The following is a 19,033-nucleotide window of genomic DNA, read 5'->3' as shown; positions in this document are numbered from 1 at the left end:
GTGCTGCTACCTCACCCCTAGGGGTACTAGGGGTGTGTTACCCCCACAGTGTTTGTTCCTAAATTGGAAGTCATATGTGTACCAAGTTTGGTGTAAATTGCTGCAGCCATTCCGGAGTTACACTGGAACATACATACAGTATGTGCGTACAGCAAAAATTGTGTTTTTTTAAATGAATAAAAAATTAACAGTAATTTAATTTTGATTTGTATTTTTTTTAGTTGCTGCGTTTTAATTACGCCCATATGTAAAATTTCACGACCTTCCCTTGTAAACTGTGGATTATTATAAAAAGACAGAAGGACACATTTTTGCTTTTATATATTAGAGAGAGAGAGAGATGACCTGAATGTTGCTCAGGTCAGAGGTTATCGGCAATCAGTGCATCGGTGTGAGTCCCACTGAGCATCTGATGTGATGGGCTTGTATCAGTGGGTGCGATTGATGATTTTGGTCATCGGAATGAGCGTAAAGCAAAAATTGTGGTTGTTAAATAATTAAAAATTAATGGTAATTAATTTCAATTTCAAATTTTAGTTGCCTCCGCCGTGTTTTAATACGCTCAGATGTAAAATTTCACCATCTTGGCTTCTACACTGTGGATTTGTATAGAAAGACAGACAGACAGAAGGACATATTTTCACTTTTATATAGTAGATAGCATATAACAGGGCTGTCATAAATATAGCAGTCTTCAAAAGGACATGGATATTAGAATTCTATGTGCCCGTGCAATATCCAATCCACTTCCAAACGACGAGCCTTGTATATATAATTGGCAGCTGTCATCATCCTGCGCAACCTCCCCTATATAAACGCGCACTATGACCATCGGTATTCCCTACTGCAATAAGAGGGTGGACGCCTGGGTCTACATTTACCAAGGCAGCCACCGCCAGCCAACATCCGAAGGCCTGTCACACTATGTCACTGTTCTATTATCTATGCGAAACATCACTAATTAAGCAAAATGATTATAAAAGGCAGCTGGTTTGTTTCTTCAGTATCGGAACCCAGAGTGGATTCTTCAGTACCAGAACCTGTAGTACAGTCACAGGAGAAACACCCCACAGTGTCCTCTGCGGGTTCCCACCAGGCAGTGTTGGAGCTCATTCCAATCTATATATTGGTGACCGTCTCCAGGGTTGAGGCAGCGTTCTCCACGGCCTGAATGGTGACCGTCAGCTGCTGATGGACAAGATCCCAGTGATTTCGGAGGTTGGTTTCCAGAGCTGTCTGGTAGGCATCTGCAAGACCTGGAAAGGTTGGCACGGAACTGGAAACCCGGGTGGCATAGAGAACGTGGCTATGGATACAGACATTAAAAAAAGTTACCATGTGTGTTGGCATAGAAATACATTTTAGGTACACATGCCGTGCAATGGCTGTTATTATTGTACCAGCCATTGTCCTTAGGGAAGCAGCTTTCCGCCTATAGACAGCCCATAGTCCTTAGAAACATCTCCTCCAGATCCCTCCTTTCTCCTACCACAGAACCTTCACTTATTCCAGAAAGCAGAAACATGACAACAACACTGACATCCAGGAGAGGAGCAAAATGTTCTCTATCTTTCTCTCTGTCTCCATATAATTCTCTCTCTGTCTCCATCTCATTCTCTCTCTCTCTCTCTCTTCATATTTAATTCCTTCTCTCTCTCTCTCTCCATCTCATTCTCTCTCTCCCTCTCCATCATTTTCTCTCTCTCTCCACCCCATTCTCTCTCCCACTTTCTTATTGTGATTCTCGCTCTCCATCTCATTCTCTCTCTCCATCTCATTCTCTCTATCCATCTTATTCTCTCTCCATCTCATTCTCTATCCATCTCATCCTCTCTCTCTCCATCTCATTCTCTCTCCTACTTTTCTGTTCTCATTCTCTCTCCATCTCACTTTCTCTCCATCTTATTCTCTCTCCATCTCACTTTCTCTCCATCTTATTCTCTCTCCATCTCACTTTCTCTCCATCTTATTCTCTCTCCATCTCACTTTCTCTCCATCTTATTCTCTCTCCATCTCACTTTCTCTCCATCTTATTCTCTCTCCATCTCACTTTCTCTCCATCTTATTCTCTCTCCATCTCACTTTCTCTCCATCTTATTCTCCCTCCATCTCTCTCTCTCTCCCCCACTGCTTGTTCTCTCTCTCCCTCTTGATTTCTCTCTCCCCCTCTCTGGTTCTCAATCTCGATCTGTTCTCTCTCCCTCTTGTTAACTTCCTCTCTCTCACAATCCTTTGCTCTATCTCTCTTCCCCTCTTTTTTTGTATCGCTTTCCATCTAGTTCTCTCCCTCTCTTTTTCATTCTTTAGCTCTCCCTCTTTCATTCTCTTTTTGTCCCTTCCTATTTTATTCAATCTTGTTCTCTCTCCCTCTAGTACTCTCCCTCTTTCTTATTCTCTTTCTCCCCCTCTCCCATTCTCCATCTCTCCCCTTCTTTCTCTCTCACTTTCATGTTCCTCTTATTTTTTTCTCTCTCTGTTTCATCCTCTTGTTCTTAATCTCTCATTCTCTACCTCCCTCCCTCTCTTTCTTATTATTTCCCTCTCCTTCTTTCATTCACTTTCTCTCCCTCTCATTCTCTATCTTTCCCCCTCTTGTTCTTTCTTTCCCTCTAATTCCCACAGGTACAGATTCTCTTAAGATCATCTGTGGAGCTGGTCATAGTTCAGAACTCAGAAGGATGTCCATTTAGGTCAATGTGTAAAATGTAATTATTGATCATTTGGGTAAATTTGGTTTAAACTGCAAAAACGGAAACCACCGGTGGTTACAGCAATCTGTACCTGAAATACAAGCGGCCTGGGAAAGCCAAGTGGTTGATGAAAGCTCTGTCCAGAAGCATTAGTTGGTCATTAATCATTCGGATCTCGAGTGGCCTGGAAATATAGACAGACAATAGTGACACATAGACGAGACCCTGCAACGTGTGTCCTATTTATACACAGGGCCAGAATACAAAGGAGGCTTCTAATATAATATCCCTATATGGGGATGTATCATAGCCTCCAACTGCACCCATTTAGCCGGTACAGTACCATTTTTCAACGGTCTGTATTGGCTAAAAAACCCAAAACCAATTGTATCAATTTTTAGCCACAGCTTTCATTCAGCCGAGGAGACTCTGGGAGTTGTAGTTCATGACATCGCCAGGTGCTCGCTGAGGAATGGCCAGCCAGGACTACATCTCCCAGGGTGCATCGCAGAGGGAAGCAGCGGGCCCGCCTTCTCCTGCTCGGGGACAGACTGCGGTGGGGTGACATTAAAGCAGGTTGTGGGGAGATTACAATTCCCGACATGCCGTGTACGGCCAATCAGCTATTTTTTCTACATCAACAGCCACCGCTTCTGACTCAAAGCAGAAAACTGAGCCGCCGCTGACCTCTGGAACTCTATCCTTCTACACAGGCAATTAAACCCATCGTCGTGTCAAATGCCAAGCTGATGTTCTGTAGGGGCCATCTTACGTTCCGGGGGACTGGAGGCAACATGACCAACCAAATCCAAGAGGTTTTCGACAGGCCCCATCCCCCATAAAAATGTAAAAAAGAAAAAAACAATGGGGGGGGGGGGGGGGTATGCAATCCTGGATCACAGCTGTTGGTCCCTCCCGACAGCCGTGATCCTGGCACATTTGCGGTTTGCCTTACAGCAAATCGGCAGGCAGGATTCAATGTCCCGCCTGCCGATCAGTGAAAAGGGGGCGTGTCCGTGTAAATGGCCATGGATTGTCGATATACGGCTGGGATTGCGACAATCCACAGCCGTTATGGGCAGAACAGATGATCAGAGTTTTGTAATTCTGTACCACCAAGTGTCAGTCCAGTTGGGTGGCTATGCTGCAGTCTTATCCTTTGATGTTAAGGTCCTATCATAAGGACTTCTGTCTTATCAGGATTCAGTCTCCACCATTTTATGCACCAATATGGCAAACCCGCTTGCTAAGCACCAAACGACCGCTGCTTATCCAGCGGTCCTGAATCACCCCATAACTGTACATTTAGACTTGAGCTTCTTTTAAATTGCAATTATTATAGATCTTGGAATATATTGAAATCTCACTTACCTCTTATTTGTACCCTGAAGCTGCCGAATTTTCTCTTCCAGAGACTCAGCCGCTGCCTTATATCTGGTAATAGCCGTCCGTAATGGTTCTAGAACACACAGAGATATCTGTATAATGCTACTGCCAGGAGCAAACAGCTGCTCTGACATCGTCCTGGTACCATTCATAAAGCAGGGAAACGAGTGGAGAAGTGTGACCGTGGAGAAGTTACCCATGGCAACCAATTGGCATTCCCCCTAAACAGACTCTCACCACTACAATCTATTCTGAACGCAGCAGCTCGGCTGATTATGTCAGGAACCAGTTTCTGTCTGTTTGGCATTTTTGCTCACTGGTGACCTCCAGTGGCAGGTCTGTTGCCATTACAGCTTTGTGTTCTGGGAGCTTAATTTATTCACTAGGCTGTGAGACATTAAGCTAATCAAGCACTTGCTGGAATCACCTGAGGCCTTTATAAGCCATGCTCTCCTGGGGATCTGGGCCAGTGATAGCTCATTTTCTGTCAGCTTTAGTTCCTGTCAGCTTCCTGGTTAAAGTTCCTGCTGCATGTGCAGAGAACTTCTGTCTGGTCCTTTGTTTCGGTCTCCTGTCTGGATCCCAGGATATCCTCTGCAGCTCAGCTTCTTGCAGCCCTGCATTTAGCGTTCTATATGCTACCTTGGTCCCTGGAGTGTTTGGGTTTCTCCCTGTGGCTCCAGTTGTCTCCTGCGTCAGCATCTTCCGTGTCAGCGCCTCCTGTGTCTCCTGCGTCAGTGTCTTCAGTGTCAGCGCCTCCTGTATCTCCTGCGTCAGTGTCTTCAGTGTCAGCATCTTCTGTGTTCCCTGTGTCGACGTCTTCTGTGTCGGCGTCTCCTCACTCCTGCGTTCAGTGTTCCTGTCCCGGGACGGAGTCCACGTGTATTCCACCTTCTCCCTCTCTTCGTGGGTCACGTAAGTGCTCCTGTGGAGCCCCGGTTCTTCTTTCATCTCTGTTGTGGCCCGCCGTGGCCGTTCCCCTCCGCGGGACTGTTTTCTCTTGTTGTCAGGTTACGGTTTATTCTTGTCTTCTATTTTTCCCCCTATCTTGTTCCTTAGTCTCCGTCAGGTAGGGGTTTCCCCTTTCCTCTCTGCATCCGGTTTTGGGGAATATCCGTTTTCTGTTTTCTTGGTTCTGAGGATTCCCTATCTCCTGTTGGGTTTGCGACTCGGTCGCATTGTCCCGTCCTTGGCCTGGTGCCGGTTAGATAGGGGTTCTTTTTCAGTTAGGCCCGTTAGTTAGAGCTGCCTCTTGAGATACCCCCTGGCGATCGCTCACCCCTTGTCTCCACGTAACACCTGGCTGCATCGGGGTCAGAGCCGGCGTAACTGGCTCTTTCGAACGCGGCGGCTACAGGCGAAGCCTAGCACTACCGCAGGGGTATTCCATCTGCCCGGGGGACTCAACAGAGTTAGTGTAGGTTTTGCTGTGGCCGTCCTAAACAGCGGTCCCAGCTACGGGCTCACGCCTGATCTCCAGCTCCCTGCCTCCTGCAGCACCACACCAGCATCCTCACGTCCCTGTCTCCGGACTTCATCCGTGGGTAACACCCAAATCCGTAACATTATCACTGGCCATACCGATATATGCATGTGTTCACGGTAGTCATAGGGGTACATGCATATATAAATTCTTGTTTCAAGGTGATTTGGGTGTTTTTTTTGATTGGTTGCGGGACCTATAGAGTTGTCCATATTACGATTTTTTTTTTTCCCTTCTTTCCCTTCCAGTATTTTGCCCGGTACGGGGTTTTGCTTTATTCAGCATACTCAGGTGATCTGGTCTGTTTGTTTCATTTCTGTACTTAATTATGCAGGCCTTGCAAGCTTCCTTGATGGCCTTAAATACGGCCTTTACAGCCTTAAAACCTGAGCGGGTTAAGGATCTGCAGCAGTCATTTCTGCGATTGCAAGATCTGTTAACCCAAATTTTCCTGGACCTGTCTGAGGTTTTTGGGGCTCAACCAGCTCCTAGGGAGACCCTGGCTATGGGGTTAATCAGTCAAACTTCAGATCAGGAGATTCAGAAGAGACATAGAAGTTTTTTACGGCCAAGGCTCACACCAGAAGAGCGGCAACGGCGTAAAGACTTTAACCTATGTCTGTATTGTGGGGAATCAGGCCACTTTCTCCAGTATTGCGAATTGCGCAGACCTGGTGGTGGTACTGGGAAGGATTTTCCTCAATCCAAGTGGTATCAGGAGGTTCCATCTATGCCTGTCTCCTCTAAGCAGGAGGAGCCTGACCACACACCCCACATACGTAGCGCTCCGACTTACAACTGGGGTCCTAAGACTAGAGCGCCCCATGTTGAGGTACGGAATCAGACGGGAATGTGGAATTCATCCACAAAGATTCCAGACAGAAAGACGTTGGATGCTAATCCTCCAGTCAGGGAGATCAACGTTCTTTCAACATTGGAACTGTTATGTCCCGTAGAGGAGTCTCAGGTTTTTCCCTCAAAAGGGGCTTCAAGTGGCATAATCCCAGAGGGGGTCCTTGAAGCCGTCACCCCTAAGAGGGTCTTGGGGAACTTAACCCCACATGGAGTTATGGAGGTCATTGCTCCTGATGAGGCCTTGGGAGGCATAACTCCGGAGAAAGAATCCCTGACATCAGTCTCAGCCGGGATTTCTAGTGACATCTTCCCTGATCTTGGGGTTCACGGAGTTGCCTCTGAGGTTGTGGATCCAGGAGTGGCACTCAAAGTCCTGGTCTCCATAGGCGAGTCCGATGCCGTGGGCTCATCTAGCGGCAAGGGCGCTTGGGGCTCATTGAACGTTTTGGGTGCTCGAGGTCAGTCGAGCCAATTTGATGCCCAAGGCCCGCCGGGCGTGTCTGATGATACTTCTAACACGCCATACTTCGATGGAGATTTGGCCCAGCTCCGACCAATTGCTCAGCAATTCCTCGCTAAAATGGACTTCTCACATAATGTGAAGATAACTCCTACTTCTGCTGTCCGTTATCTCTTATCATGCTTTAGAGGAAGAGCTTTGGAGTGGGTTAAACCTCTCATAGAGGCTGACGATCCCATCCTAAGGGATCTTCCGGGTTTTCTAAAAACCATGCGGAAAGTGTTCAGCCCAAAGGCCGCAGCCCCGAGTGGGGGCCCAAAGGCCGCAGCCCCGAGTGGGGGCCCAAAGGCCGCAGCCCCGAGTGGGGGCCCAAAGGCCGCAGCCCCGAGTGGGGGCCCAAAGGCCGCAGCCCCGAGTGGGGGCCCAAAGGCCGCAGCCCCGAGTGGGGGCCCAAAGGCCGCAGCCCCGAGTGGGGGCCCAAAAGTCTGTTTCGCCCCTGAAGGTGGGCAAGTCTGTTTCGCCCCAGAAGGTGGGCAAGTCTGTTTCGCCCCAGAAGGTGGGCAAGTCTGTTTCGCCCCAGAAGGTGGGCAAGTCTGTTTCGCCCCAGAAGGTGGGCAAGTCTGTTTCGCCCCAGAAGGTGGGCAAGTCTGTTTCGCCCCAGAAGGTGGGCAAGTCTGTTTCGCCCCAGAAGGTGGGCAAGTCTGTTTCGCCCCAGAAGGTGGGCAAGTCTGTTTCGCCCCAGAAGGTGGGCAAGTCTGTTTCGCCCCAGAAGGTGGGCAAGTCTGTTTCGCCCCAGAAGGTGGGCAAGTCTGTTCGGCCCCGGAAGGGGACTCTGCCTGTCCGGCCCCGGAAAGGGACTCTGCCTGTCCGGCCCCGGAAGGGGACTCTGCCTGTCCGGCCCCGGAAGGGGACTCTGCCTGTCCCATCCCAGAGGGGGGCTTAGTCCATTTTGCCCCAAGAGGTACCCTTAAGGCTGAATCCCTGGAAAGGGCGGCCATCTCCTTGGCTGAGGTCCCAAAGACCACAGCCTCAGCAAAGGACTTGAGAGCCATAAACCCAGTTGGGGTCTCGGTCATGCTAGCTTCCAAGGAGACTTCTGAAGTTTTAACTTCTAGTGGGGTCGTTCACACAGAGAATTCTAGCTCTGAGGTCCTAGAGGTGGACGTTTCCATGTCCATTGTATTTGATGGAGACCTTGCCCATTTTATTGCCCTGGTCAAACACTATACTTCCCTTTTTGAATCGGGACCATCTTCAGGGGTCACTTGGGCTAACATTGTAGACCTCATCATTTCTGCCTTTAGGGGTAGACCTCAGACATGGGCCTACAAGCTGATCAGGTGTAGTGACCCTTGCCTTAAGGATCTTTCCTCTTTTTGTGATGCCGTTATTAAAAAGTTCAGTCCCAAGAGGAAGGTTGAGGCTTCATCAGCTCCTGGAGATATGGTCTCCAACATTAGCCAGAGGTATGAGGTCCCGGCTCTGAGAAATTCACAATCAATCCATTGCACTTTCGCCTCACCTTGTATACCCACAGGCAAGAGTCCAGCAGTTGCTCCTGCCTTAATGATGGCAGACAAGAGAGTGCTGGCTGAGTTGTCCAGTCAAAAGTCTGAGATTAAAGACTTTCACAAAGATTCCATCTACGGCCAAGGCGTTCATTCTTCTTCGTTACCCATCCCGTCTGTGAAAAAGACGTTCAGGATCTCTTCAGTTCAGGATTCCAACCCTGAATCTGATTTGATACCCCATAGCTGTAGCTTGGGGGAGGGTACCATCAGATCTGATAATGTGTGGGGCCTTAAGTTATTTTTCCCTTCAAAATCCAGGAAAAAGAGAAGAAAGAAACATTAATCTTTTCTCCTGGATCATCTTTTAGTTTGGTTGTGCCCTGTGGTCACCCTTAGGGGGGGCACTGTCACAAACTGTGGTTGTAGCTTGTGATTTCATTTTTGTTGCCTTTGCCCCGTCATCCAGAGTCCAGATGCATTTAATTTTTGGAGGTCTGGATTTTGGGGTCTGTTGACCCCTCCTCAAGGGGGGGGTACTGTCAGGAACCAGTTTCTGTCTGTTTGGCATTTTTGCTCACTGGTGACCTCCAGTGGCAGGTCTGTTGCCATTACAGCTTTGTGTTCTGGGAGCTTAATTTATTCACTAGGCTGTGAGACATTAAGCTAATCAAGCACTTGCTGGAATCACCTGAGGCCTTTATAAGCCATGCTCTCCTGGGGATCTGGGCCAGTGATAGCTCATTTCCTGTCAGCTTTAGTTCCTGTCAGCTTCCTGGTTAAAGTTCCTGCTGCATGTGCAGAGAACTTCTGTCTGGTCCTTTGTTTCGGTCTCCTGTCTGGATCCCAGGATATCCTCTGCAGCTCAGCTTCTTGCAGCCCTGCATTTAGCGTTCTATATGCTACCTTGGTCCCTGGAGTGTTTGGGTTTCTCCCTGTGGCTCCAGTTGTCTCCTGCGTCAGCATCTTCCGTGTCAGCGCCTCCTGTGTCTCCTGCGTCAGTGTCTTCAGTGTCAGCGCCTCCTGTATCTCCTGCGTCAGTGTCTTCAGTGTCAGCATCTTCTGTGTTCCCTGTGTCGACGTCTTCTGTGTCGGCGTCTCCTCACTCCTGCGTTCAGTGTTCCTGTCCCGGGACGGAGTCCACGTGTATTCCACCTTCTCCCTCTCTTCGTGGGTCACGTAAGTGCTCCTGTGGAGCCCCGGTTCTTCTTTCATCTCTGTTGTGGCCCGCCGTGGCCGTTCCCCTCCGCGGGACTGTTTTCTCTTGTTGTCAGGTTACGGTTTATTCTTGTCTTCTATTTTTCCCCCTATCTTGTTCCTTAGTCTCCGTCAGGTAGGGGTTTCCCCTTTCCTCTCTGCATCCGGTTTTGGGGAATATCCGTTTTCTGTTTTCTTGGTTCTGAGGATTCCCTATCTCCTGTTGGGTTTGCGACTCGGTCGCATTGTCCCGTCCTTGGCCTGGTGCCGGTTAGATAGGGGTTCTTTTTCAGTTAGGCCCGTTAGTTAGAGCTGCCTCTTGAGATACCCCCTGGCGATCGCTCACCCCTTGTCTCCACGTAACACCTGGCTGCATCGGGGTCAGAGCCGGCGTAACTGGCTCTTTCGAACGCGGCGGCTACAGGCGAAGCCTAGCACTACCGCAGGGGTATTCCATCTGCCCGGGGGACTCAACAGAGTTAGTGTAGGTTTCGCTGTGGCCGTCCTAAACAGCGGTCCCAGCTACGGGCTCACGCCTGATCTCCAGCTCCCTGCCTCCTGCAGCACCACACCAGCATCCTCACGTCCCTGTCTCCGGACTTCATCCGTGGGTAACACCCAAATCCGTAACAGATTATCCTCGTAAGACGTTATGCAGCTGTCAGTTAGCGCAGGTGGGTGCCAGTGTCCAATCTGGCGGGCTGCAGAGTGCGGGGGGTGATTGAACCCTCATGCAGGGAGAGAGGATAGGATACCTCTACAGCTGCCTCTCTCCCCAGCTCAGCACTGGACAGTGTGTGCTGGGATGGCGAGAGAGGCTTCTGCAGCGGCAGTTAGTTCTTTCTCTTCCTGCTCATCTCTGCAACGGAGAGGGTGATAACGGGACTGCATCGGCCCCTCCATCAGACCCAGAACTAGGATGCAGCCACTCTGTGGAATTCCCTGCAACTCACAAGACTCCAAACCTTCAAGTGTTCCCTGAAAATTCACCTCTTCAGGTAATATTATCAACTTCCATAACTACCCACGGAACCACCCACAGCTGCCTCACCTGATTATCTTCATTCTACTCAGTTCAAGCAATATTTACTCAGACAACCCTCGCAGACCGAAACAGCACATTCTATATGTAGCAATTAGCCCTACAGCAAATTCCTCTTCTCTGTAAATCGTAAGCTTGCAAACACAGCCCCCCGAAGACCAGCCCCCCGAAGATCAGCCCCCTCCATCCCTATCACCGCTAATAAGTGGCAGTGACACTTAGTACTGAACTGGAGTTCACGCATCGTTCACGACCGAAATAGGTACGGACTGGAGGGTCCCTTTTCGCAATGCGCCCTCTTTCTATATAGCTCCAAAATCTTCTAATATCCTATTCCACGGGTCTCTCTGTCTCCTTTTGTGCTGTATAACAGAGGTCCGGTCTACAGCTAGTACAACTCTAGATTCCAAGGGTATCATTGGGCAGGAATGTCCCAGAAGGGACTTGGCTGAACCTTGGTACAAGTAAAACCACAGTTTGATGATAAACCCAAACCGCGGAAACGATGCCGGCTCTATGCCAGTACTTTCACCACGTACCTAGGGAGATGTTATACTTGCTGAGATTGGTCTGGAAGGGAAGCGCCTGATTATAGTAATTCTCCAATGTGTCCACGTAGTCGCCCACTCCTAAAGGCAGGATAAGACTGTCCGCCAGTCTCAGGAGGACATTTCCAGCCGTGCGCCCCACCGTCTGGTGGCTGGTGAAACCTGCAAGGAGCCCACACACAGAGGTCAGCAAATGACGCCAATACTCCACCCGGTCTACATGGTCCGTATAATGCAGAATCCCATTATAGAGATGCTTAGTTCGGTATTATATGAGTAACACGTTACAGAGATCGGAGATTTACCTGGGTCTATATATCTAGCTGTATAATCAAAAGTGTCAAACGCTGTATGGTAGGCGGGGTATATACGAGCTGACGATACCTTCTGTAGGATGGAAAGAAGACAAACAATTAGGCTCCTGTTCCCCTGACCCAGAGCATCAGACTAATGGGTGCTCACTGTGGAATACCCACACACTGTGCCGGATTCCAGGGGCACTGGCGTGCTGGGAGCATGTACCCCCCTGGCAATGACCATGGAAACCCCCAGGTTATGATAATGTAACTCCCCAGCAATGAGCATGTTACCCCCCCCCCTCGGCAATGAGCATGTAACCCCCTGTCAATGAGCATATAACTCCATGGCAATGAACGTTTACCCCCCCTGGCAATGAACGTTTACCCCCCCCCCCCCCGACAACAAGCATGTAACCCCTGGCAATGAGTATGTAATTCCCTGGCAACAAGCATGTTAACTCCTGGCAACTAGTAAGGAACTCCCTGGCAATGAGGAGAGCATGTAACCTCCTGGCAATGAGCATGTAACCCCTGGAAACAAGCATGAAACTCCCTGGCAATGAGCATGTAACCCCCTGGCAATGAGCATGTACGCCCCCTGGCAATGAGCATGTAACCCCCTGACAACAAGCATGTAACCTCCTGGCAATGAGCAAGTAACCCGGGAAACAAGCATGACTCCCTGGCAATGAGCATGTACGCCCCCGGGCAATGAGCATGTAACCTCCTGGCAATGAGCAAGTAACCCCTGGAAACAAGCATGAAACTCCCTGGCAATGAGCATGTAACCTCCTGGTAATGAGCATGTAATGAAACTCCATGACAATGAACATTTACCCCCCCTGGCAATGAGCATGTAAGTGGCAATAGAAAACCAGCCCTGTGGTCCTATATGTTAATGAATAAGTCATAAATAAAGGTAAAGTGGGCAGTATTTCAGGTAAAGTGGGCAGTATTAACTAAAAGGGGACAGTCCCCACTGGCTATTCTCACCGTTTTGCATATTCAGATGTAACTTTGGGGCAGATGTATTAAGTCTGGAGAAGTGATAAATTGGTAGCCAATCAGCTCCTGTAACTTTTCAAACCCAGCCTGAAACATGACAGTTAGGAGCTGATTGGCTGCTGTGTATCACCTTCCACTTTATCACTTCAGGCTTAATACATCTGCCCCCTGGTTTACTGCTTCCGAGCAGGATCAGGAGCCCACCATGGAACCAGAGTCCAAGAGTAACAGGAGATTGAGGGTTATCTGCATGTGCTGTCATGGGGGGGGGGGGCTGTAAGTGACCATGGGAACATTGGGGTGACAGGCACATCAGCAAGCAAGAAGGAGGCAGAGTGTAATTTCTCCTAACACAAAAATCACAACCTAAGATCCTAGCCAGCATCGGCCATTGCTTACCGAGTCATATGTGTATGCAAGATCCATGCATGTAATTCCCAGGTAGTGCAGAAAGGGGGCGTAGTCACTGCCAATCCCCAACGTCCCGATCCTACAGGGACACAAACAGCAGAAGCAAGTCAATAATAGCACATTACACACATATACTATTAACATGCACCGGTATCCTATTCACAATTCGTCGCTCAGATTACTAATGTGATCAATGCTCTCGCCCGATAGACTCATGAGACGTCTCCATCGCATACAATAAAGGCAGCCATATTGTAGGCAGCATCCATATAGATTTTATGAGGAATTAGTAGGATCCAGTCCACATGTACTAAATCAATGAGCTAAAATAACTGACAGAAATAGAGGTGGGCAGACAAATAGTATTGTGTACCCAGAAGCTTTGAGAGAGCCATAGGCACTTGCAGAATAGGATAGGGGGTAGGGAAACCTCTGGACTATTCGGGATTGTGGCAGGGTAGAGACTAGGCAGATTTATTAAGCTTGGAGAAGAGATAAACTGGAGATAAAGCGGAGAAAAGGTAAAAGGAGATAAAGCACCAGCCAATCAGCTGTGTTTGAAAAAGACAGTTGGGAGTTGATTGGCTGGTGCTTTATCTCCTTTTACCTTTTCTCTGCTTTATCTCCAGTTTATCTCTTCTCCAAGCTTAATAAATCTGCCCCTAATTTATCTATCCAGGTACCCACCCGGGCCCGTAAGAGGTATCCTTGGGTAGAATGGCCCCTGAGGCTCCCATTAGGGTGAGACTATACCTCCCAACCATCTCGCTAATTACAGACTGTCCCTCCCGAGGGTCACAGTGTCCCATAGCCCATAGATGTCGGGGGGGGGGGGGCAATTGGGGAGCTGGCGATCACCGATGCTCGGTGATCGTTACATAGATGCCATGCACACTCGCACAGCATCTGTACAGTGCAGGGAGGGAGACGGGGACTAAAAAGCGAATCGGGGAGCACTGGGCACGCCCCCAAATTGTCAAGAATGGGGAACGATGTTAGGCCATGCCCCTCATATAACAGAGGCCCCACCCACTGGCATGGAAAATCCGTCCCCTTTACGGAATGGATGTGCCTTCGGCGCGGCAGGTCCAGGCTTCTAATTTTCAAAAGTTGGGAGGCATGTGAGAGGCACCCTGGGAATATCAGTTTGGTAGGTGAGATTGCGGCTTTAGGCTGAAGTGCGCTACACCAGTGCACCTTACTGGGGAATGACACCATGTTGCGGGCTGTTGCGATTGGAGTGATTCTTCCAGTTATCATACACTGTGAGGTTGTTGGATGGGTTTGTCACCTGTGGGGAAGAAGATGAAAAGACACATTAGGAATGTGATTGTGTCTCAGGTACAGTGTAATCCACAGAAAGCAGGGAGATTTCTCTTTACTTCAATAGACAATAAATGTCTTTGGCCAATGGGTTTCAGGTGTAAACTTAGAGGTAAAGTTACTTACGGTTCTGAAAATGAAAAGAGGTAGGGATGGCCATTGACCATCGATGATTTCAAATCAATGTAGAGTTTTGCCATCGATGTGGGAGAGCCAGATGGTTTTTCTCCATCAATGTCAAGAAATAAAAAAATATTTTTTTCCCCCGCATGGGGCCGGCACACAGTGCATAGCCCAGCCCCCTCTGATACAGTAAACCCTCACCCCAATTTTGATTGGTCCACAGGCCAATCAGTCAAAGAAAATAGGTAAAAACATTGATGGTCATCCATTGCATAGTATGCCACTATCAATGGCCAGTTGCACTATTGCCATCAATGGCAACCATCGATTGCAATGGCAACGGCAACGATGGCCATCCCTAAAAAGAGGTGATGTTGCCCATAGAAACCAATCAGATTCTGTCTATCAGTTTCTAATCAGATCTACGTTCTGTGCACACAATGCAGCAGCACTAGCTCCCGGTCACCCTTCCAGCATTGTGTCAGTTCCAATACGCCTAGTCATGTGACCGGTTCCTAATGAGTGGATAGGCTGTTTTCACAGAACACTGACATTTTGCATTTCAGCTGAATTGGTAATCCCAAGAGTGACCTGGAGAGTGTCTGTGAGCTCAGAACATCTCTTACCAGATACTGTAATGGCATTACCTGTTTAGATGCAGCGAAGACCACAGCTTGTGCTGGAGGGGTCCCTTGTACCCGCAGAGTTGCGTTACCTAAAAAGATAGACGTTTGCATAAAAATAATGCTCAACAAACATCATGGTTGTTAAAGGCTGGGTTTGAAAAATGTCAGAAGCTGATTGGTTGGTACTTAAGCGCTCTCCAAGGCTTAGCAAATAGATTTGGGTGGGGTGTGTCCAAACTCAAATCTAAATTGCCATAAATTTTGCACCCTTTCACTTTGCCATTGCAACAAGCTGCAGCCCAATTGTGGAAGTGTATGAAACATGCAATCCTATGGAGGATCTCGGGTGCATGTACATGTATGCATACACCCTCTCAGTGCTGTGTCCGCAAAATGTTGCAGGCACTATAGGCCTATACACGCTGCGAGAATCACATACATTATGGGCTAGATCGCATCGCACGGCATGCATGCAATCTGTGTGCGATGTGATCCGAAAGCAGTACAAAAAGTATGTGCAACATAGGGGGCAGAGTGTTGAGGACTGGCAGTGGCACAGCACACTGAGAAGAGGGAAGGAAGGGGAGGCGGCGCTGCTGCCTGTTCATCATTTGATTGACAGCTGACAGGCGCAGGGAGGTGGATCCGGACATGACATGTCATCCAGGCATTCACAGACAGCACTACATGCCTCAGCGCAAGTGTCCATGAGGAAGAGGGGGCAGGTCACAGGAGGAGGACAGTGTGTGCGCGGTGCAGGGAGCTGCTCAGCCTCTCCATACTGCCGCCCGCTGTCAGACAGGCACTGCGGGCGGTGTGCAGGCTGTGTGCACTCGCGGTGCAGGGAGCAACTGTTTATACTGCCGCCCGCCGCGGTCAGACAGGCGCTGCGAGCGGCGTGCAGGAGGCAGTGACAGTGAGGGCTGAGGCAGCTTTAGCAGAGCAGGGAGGGAGACAGCGCCTTTTCAGCATGGCGCCTCCCTGCTTTGCAGGAGCTGCTGAGTGGGTAGCACCGGCCCTGATTGATGGGCTACATGCAAAAGCAGACAGTATTTATCATGCAAGAATAATAGATGTATTTGCTGCCCTTACATTGCAATGTGGTTGCCAATGATGGTACTGCCACATCCGTGAGTGGGCAGCCAGGTGGGTACTGTTTGTCCATACCCTTATTCATTAAGTATGGGGTATCCTGTATTCTTTGATAAGCAGCTCAGGTACTCACCAAAAACAGAGATATCCACATTAATATAGGCGACGGTTCTGTCTCGTAACTTGCTGTAATACTCCTACATGGGAAAAGCAAACACTTTGTATTATGGGTATTATAAATATTATATAACTACAGACTACTGGGCCCATTTATCATTGGATCACATATGCAATGCGATCTGGGCAGCATTTACCACCCAGGATCGTGCCGCATATTGTAGATGCAGGGACAGGGGCCCCGAAGATTCCTGCTGTGGAATTATTACATGATAAATGGGCCCTATTGGCGAAATGTAATGCCACCTGAGTATGGCGGCAGTGCGGGATGCCAGCCAAGCTCGGATGTTTTTTTTAAAGGGGCAATCGCTTACAAGGCAAAACCTTGCCTTGTAAGTCAGACATGTCCAAAAACTATGGACCTCAAGCTGTTGTGAAACCATACCTCCCAACAGTCCTGTTTTTTGTGGGACCGTCCCAGTTTTTGGGGGAAGTTGTGAGTCCCCCAAGCCTAAAGGAATGTCTATTCAGCGACGCAGAGGGTGAAAAAGGGGGTGTGGCCCGGTGGCTGCATAATTTCCATACGACATGCCCTCATTTGCATAGGCCACGCCCCCTTTTGACAGCGACAAGCAGCTACGCCGTGCGAGGGTCCCGCTTCATACAGTCAAGAAGTTGGGAGGTATGGTGAAACTATAAGTCTCATCCTTGCCACAGTTTTGCTATTAGGGAATACTAAAATTATGGCAAGGCATGCTGGGATGTGTAGTTTCCCAACAGTTGGAGGGCCACAGTTTGGACATGACTGATGTAAGTGACTGCCCCCTTTTATGAAATGTCCGAACTCGGCCAACATCCCGCACTGGCGCCAAACTCGGGCGGCATTACATCCTGCCCCATATATGCGCTACCGCCATTTTACCTCAGCAAACTCTGTTGAGCCGACCAGCCCAAACTCTTCAGCACCCCAGCTGCCAAAAATGATGGACCTCCGGGGGCGCCATTCACCTATGAAAAGTCCATAAGATAAGAGTACTGTCATATGCAGGAGGCGGAGGTATTACTGAGGAGACGCTGCTTAATATGTGTGAATAGAGGTACAGGTAGATGTCAGTACACCTAGGAGCACAGATGTGTCTAGATCCACTTCTATTTCTTGACCAGGAAGTGATGTTAGGTGAGGGGGGAAGTTGTTACACGCCCTCACAGCGGTTTTTATTTTATTTGTAGTTTATGTAGGTGTAGGTTATTATTTTGTTTTATTTCAGCTATTGTACACTTGCCACGCTTCGGGCACGGTGGCTCGATTCACGCGCCACAGATTTATATACCCCCTTCAGGTATAAGTGAACCCAGTGCATGATGGGAAAAGTCAAGAGACAGAAGTGGATCTAGCCACAAGCACAGATCACCCAGGCACCAAAGGGGACCCGAGAGTGCAGGGAAGGGGTAACCACAACCAGATGCCCCCCCTATTGTTATAGCATATATACCCTTAGAAGCTGTCATTCACTTGTAGTTCCCCCAAATGCCCGTGTGTCCTGGAAGCAATACACTTGTGACCTTTGACCTGGCACCTGCAGTTAGTAGGCAAATAAAGAACATATTTTTATTACACATTTATTGCCCCGCACCTGACACTGGTTGGCTGTGAGAAGTGCGCTAGTGCTAGCAGGGAGGGATTAATGTTTCTTAGGAATCGCAGCCAACGCTGGCTGGCTGTCACTATGGTATAGTAGTAGTAGCCCGTTCTACTACAGGTGCAAGGTCCAAAAATGGGCATCAGTTCTGTGTTTCATGATCAGCAAAAATATGACATGCAAATTCATTTGTTCCATTACTGACAAGTAGAACTATTTATTCTCACGTGAAATACATACAAGGGGCAGCCCCCACCACCTCACACACACCTCTACACAGAACGTGGAAAGTAAACACTGACAGGAGGAAATGAGAAGTGAGATGTCATCTGTCCTGTGTAGCAACACAACAAATCTGAGATGTGAGTGTATGAGGGATCTCTCCTGTACCGGATTTTAATTTGGTGCCCAAAATCCTGGTTATTTCCAGCATGACAGCAGTCCCGCTGCTGGGATCGACGGCTCCGTGTACCCAGCTGTCTCTGTGGTTGCCGTACATGACGTACCTGTCTGGATATACAGGGAGGAAGAGCTGTCATCACAGTATAGATTGTCTGGTAAAACTGGGAGATTTATCAAACCTTCTAAAGGGGACAGGCGGTTGTGGCTATCACAGTGTATAAAATGAGAGCCAGTATCTGATTGGTTGCCCCTATCGTCCTCTTTCAGAGGTTTGTTCAAGATCCTTACTAACTTCTAATCAGGGTTGCCTACTTTTGAAGTCTCCTCTCCGGGAGAAGCCCAGAGAGGAGACTGTCAGCAGCACACGGGGGGGTGGGGCCTGATGTAGACACCATCAAGCCCAACCCCCAGTACTGAAAATCCTGCTATTTGCAGGTTTTCGAGGAGGGGGTGGGGCTAAATGACACAATTTGCATCTTTAGCCCCTCCCCTTAAAAGCTGCGCTTCGTGGGTAATTAACGCTGCCACGGGGGAGAGGCAGAGGGGGGTGCCGTTACCCGGGAGGGTTGCCCACATTTTTGGGGGTCCAGGAGGGGGACCCGATTCTCGGGAGCCTCGCGGCCATTCCAGGAATGGTCACATAGCTTAGGAAAGTGCTGACGTACTGTAGGCTGATAATTCAGGCAGCACACAAATATCTATAATGGGTGCATGTATTGCACTAAGGGGGTGATTCAGCATTGATCACATGTGCATTGCAGATGGGGCAGATGTAACATGTGCAGAGAGAGTTTTGGGTGGGGTTTGTACATCAAACGGCTATCTA

The 19,033-nt window shown here is 48.9% G+C and overlaps 1 protein-coding gene across 1 annotated transcript in view; it reads right to left on the bottom strand.

Annotated features, from left to right (window-relative positions):
• Positions 1 to 633: 633 nt before the first annotated feature.
• The window catches only part of LOC146064803 (aminopeptidase NAALADL1-like), a 35,300-nt gene continuing 16,900 nt past the window's right edge, over positions 634 to 19,033 (bottom strand). The window contains exons 9-19 of the mRNA XM_083178684.1: positions 18,196 to 18,315; positions 17,088 to 17,173; positions 16,182 to 16,245; positions 14,978 to 15,045; positions 14,087 to 14,175; positions 12,873 to 12,963; positions 11,475 to 11,556; positions 11,161 to 11,331; positions 4,062 to 4,149; positions 2,782 to 2,874; positions 634 to 1,306 (exon numbers count right to left, since the gene is read on the bottom strand). Of these exons, the coding sequence (XP_083034810.1) occupies positions 1,120 to 1,306; positions 2,782 to 2,874; positions 4,062 to 4,149; positions 11,161 to 11,331; positions 11,475 to 11,556; positions 12,873 to 12,963; positions 14,087 to 14,175; positions 14,978 to 15,045; positions 16,182 to 16,245; positions 17,088 to 17,173; positions 18,196 to 18,315 (1,139 nt within the window). The 3' untranslated portion in view covers positions 634 to 1,119. The remainder of the gene's footprint in view (positions 1,307 to 2,781; positions 2,875 to 4,061; positions 4,150 to 11,160; positions 11,332 to 11,474; positions 11,557 to 12,872; positions 12,964 to 14,086; positions 14,176 to 14,977; positions 15,046 to 16,181; positions 16,246 to 17,087; positions 17,174 to 18,195; positions 18,316 to 19,033) is intronic.

This window comes from Crinia signifera, chromosome 3 (genome assembly GCF_055691185.1).
Source record: "Crinia signifera chromosome 3, ASM5569118v1, whole genome shotgun sequence".
Taxonomy (NCBI): domain Eukaryota; kingdom Metazoa; phylum Chordata; class Amphibia; order Anura; family Myobatrachidae; genus Crinia; species Crinia signifera.
Note: the sequence above shows the minus strand (reverse complement) of the source record. Positions and strands in the feature narration are given on the sequence as shown.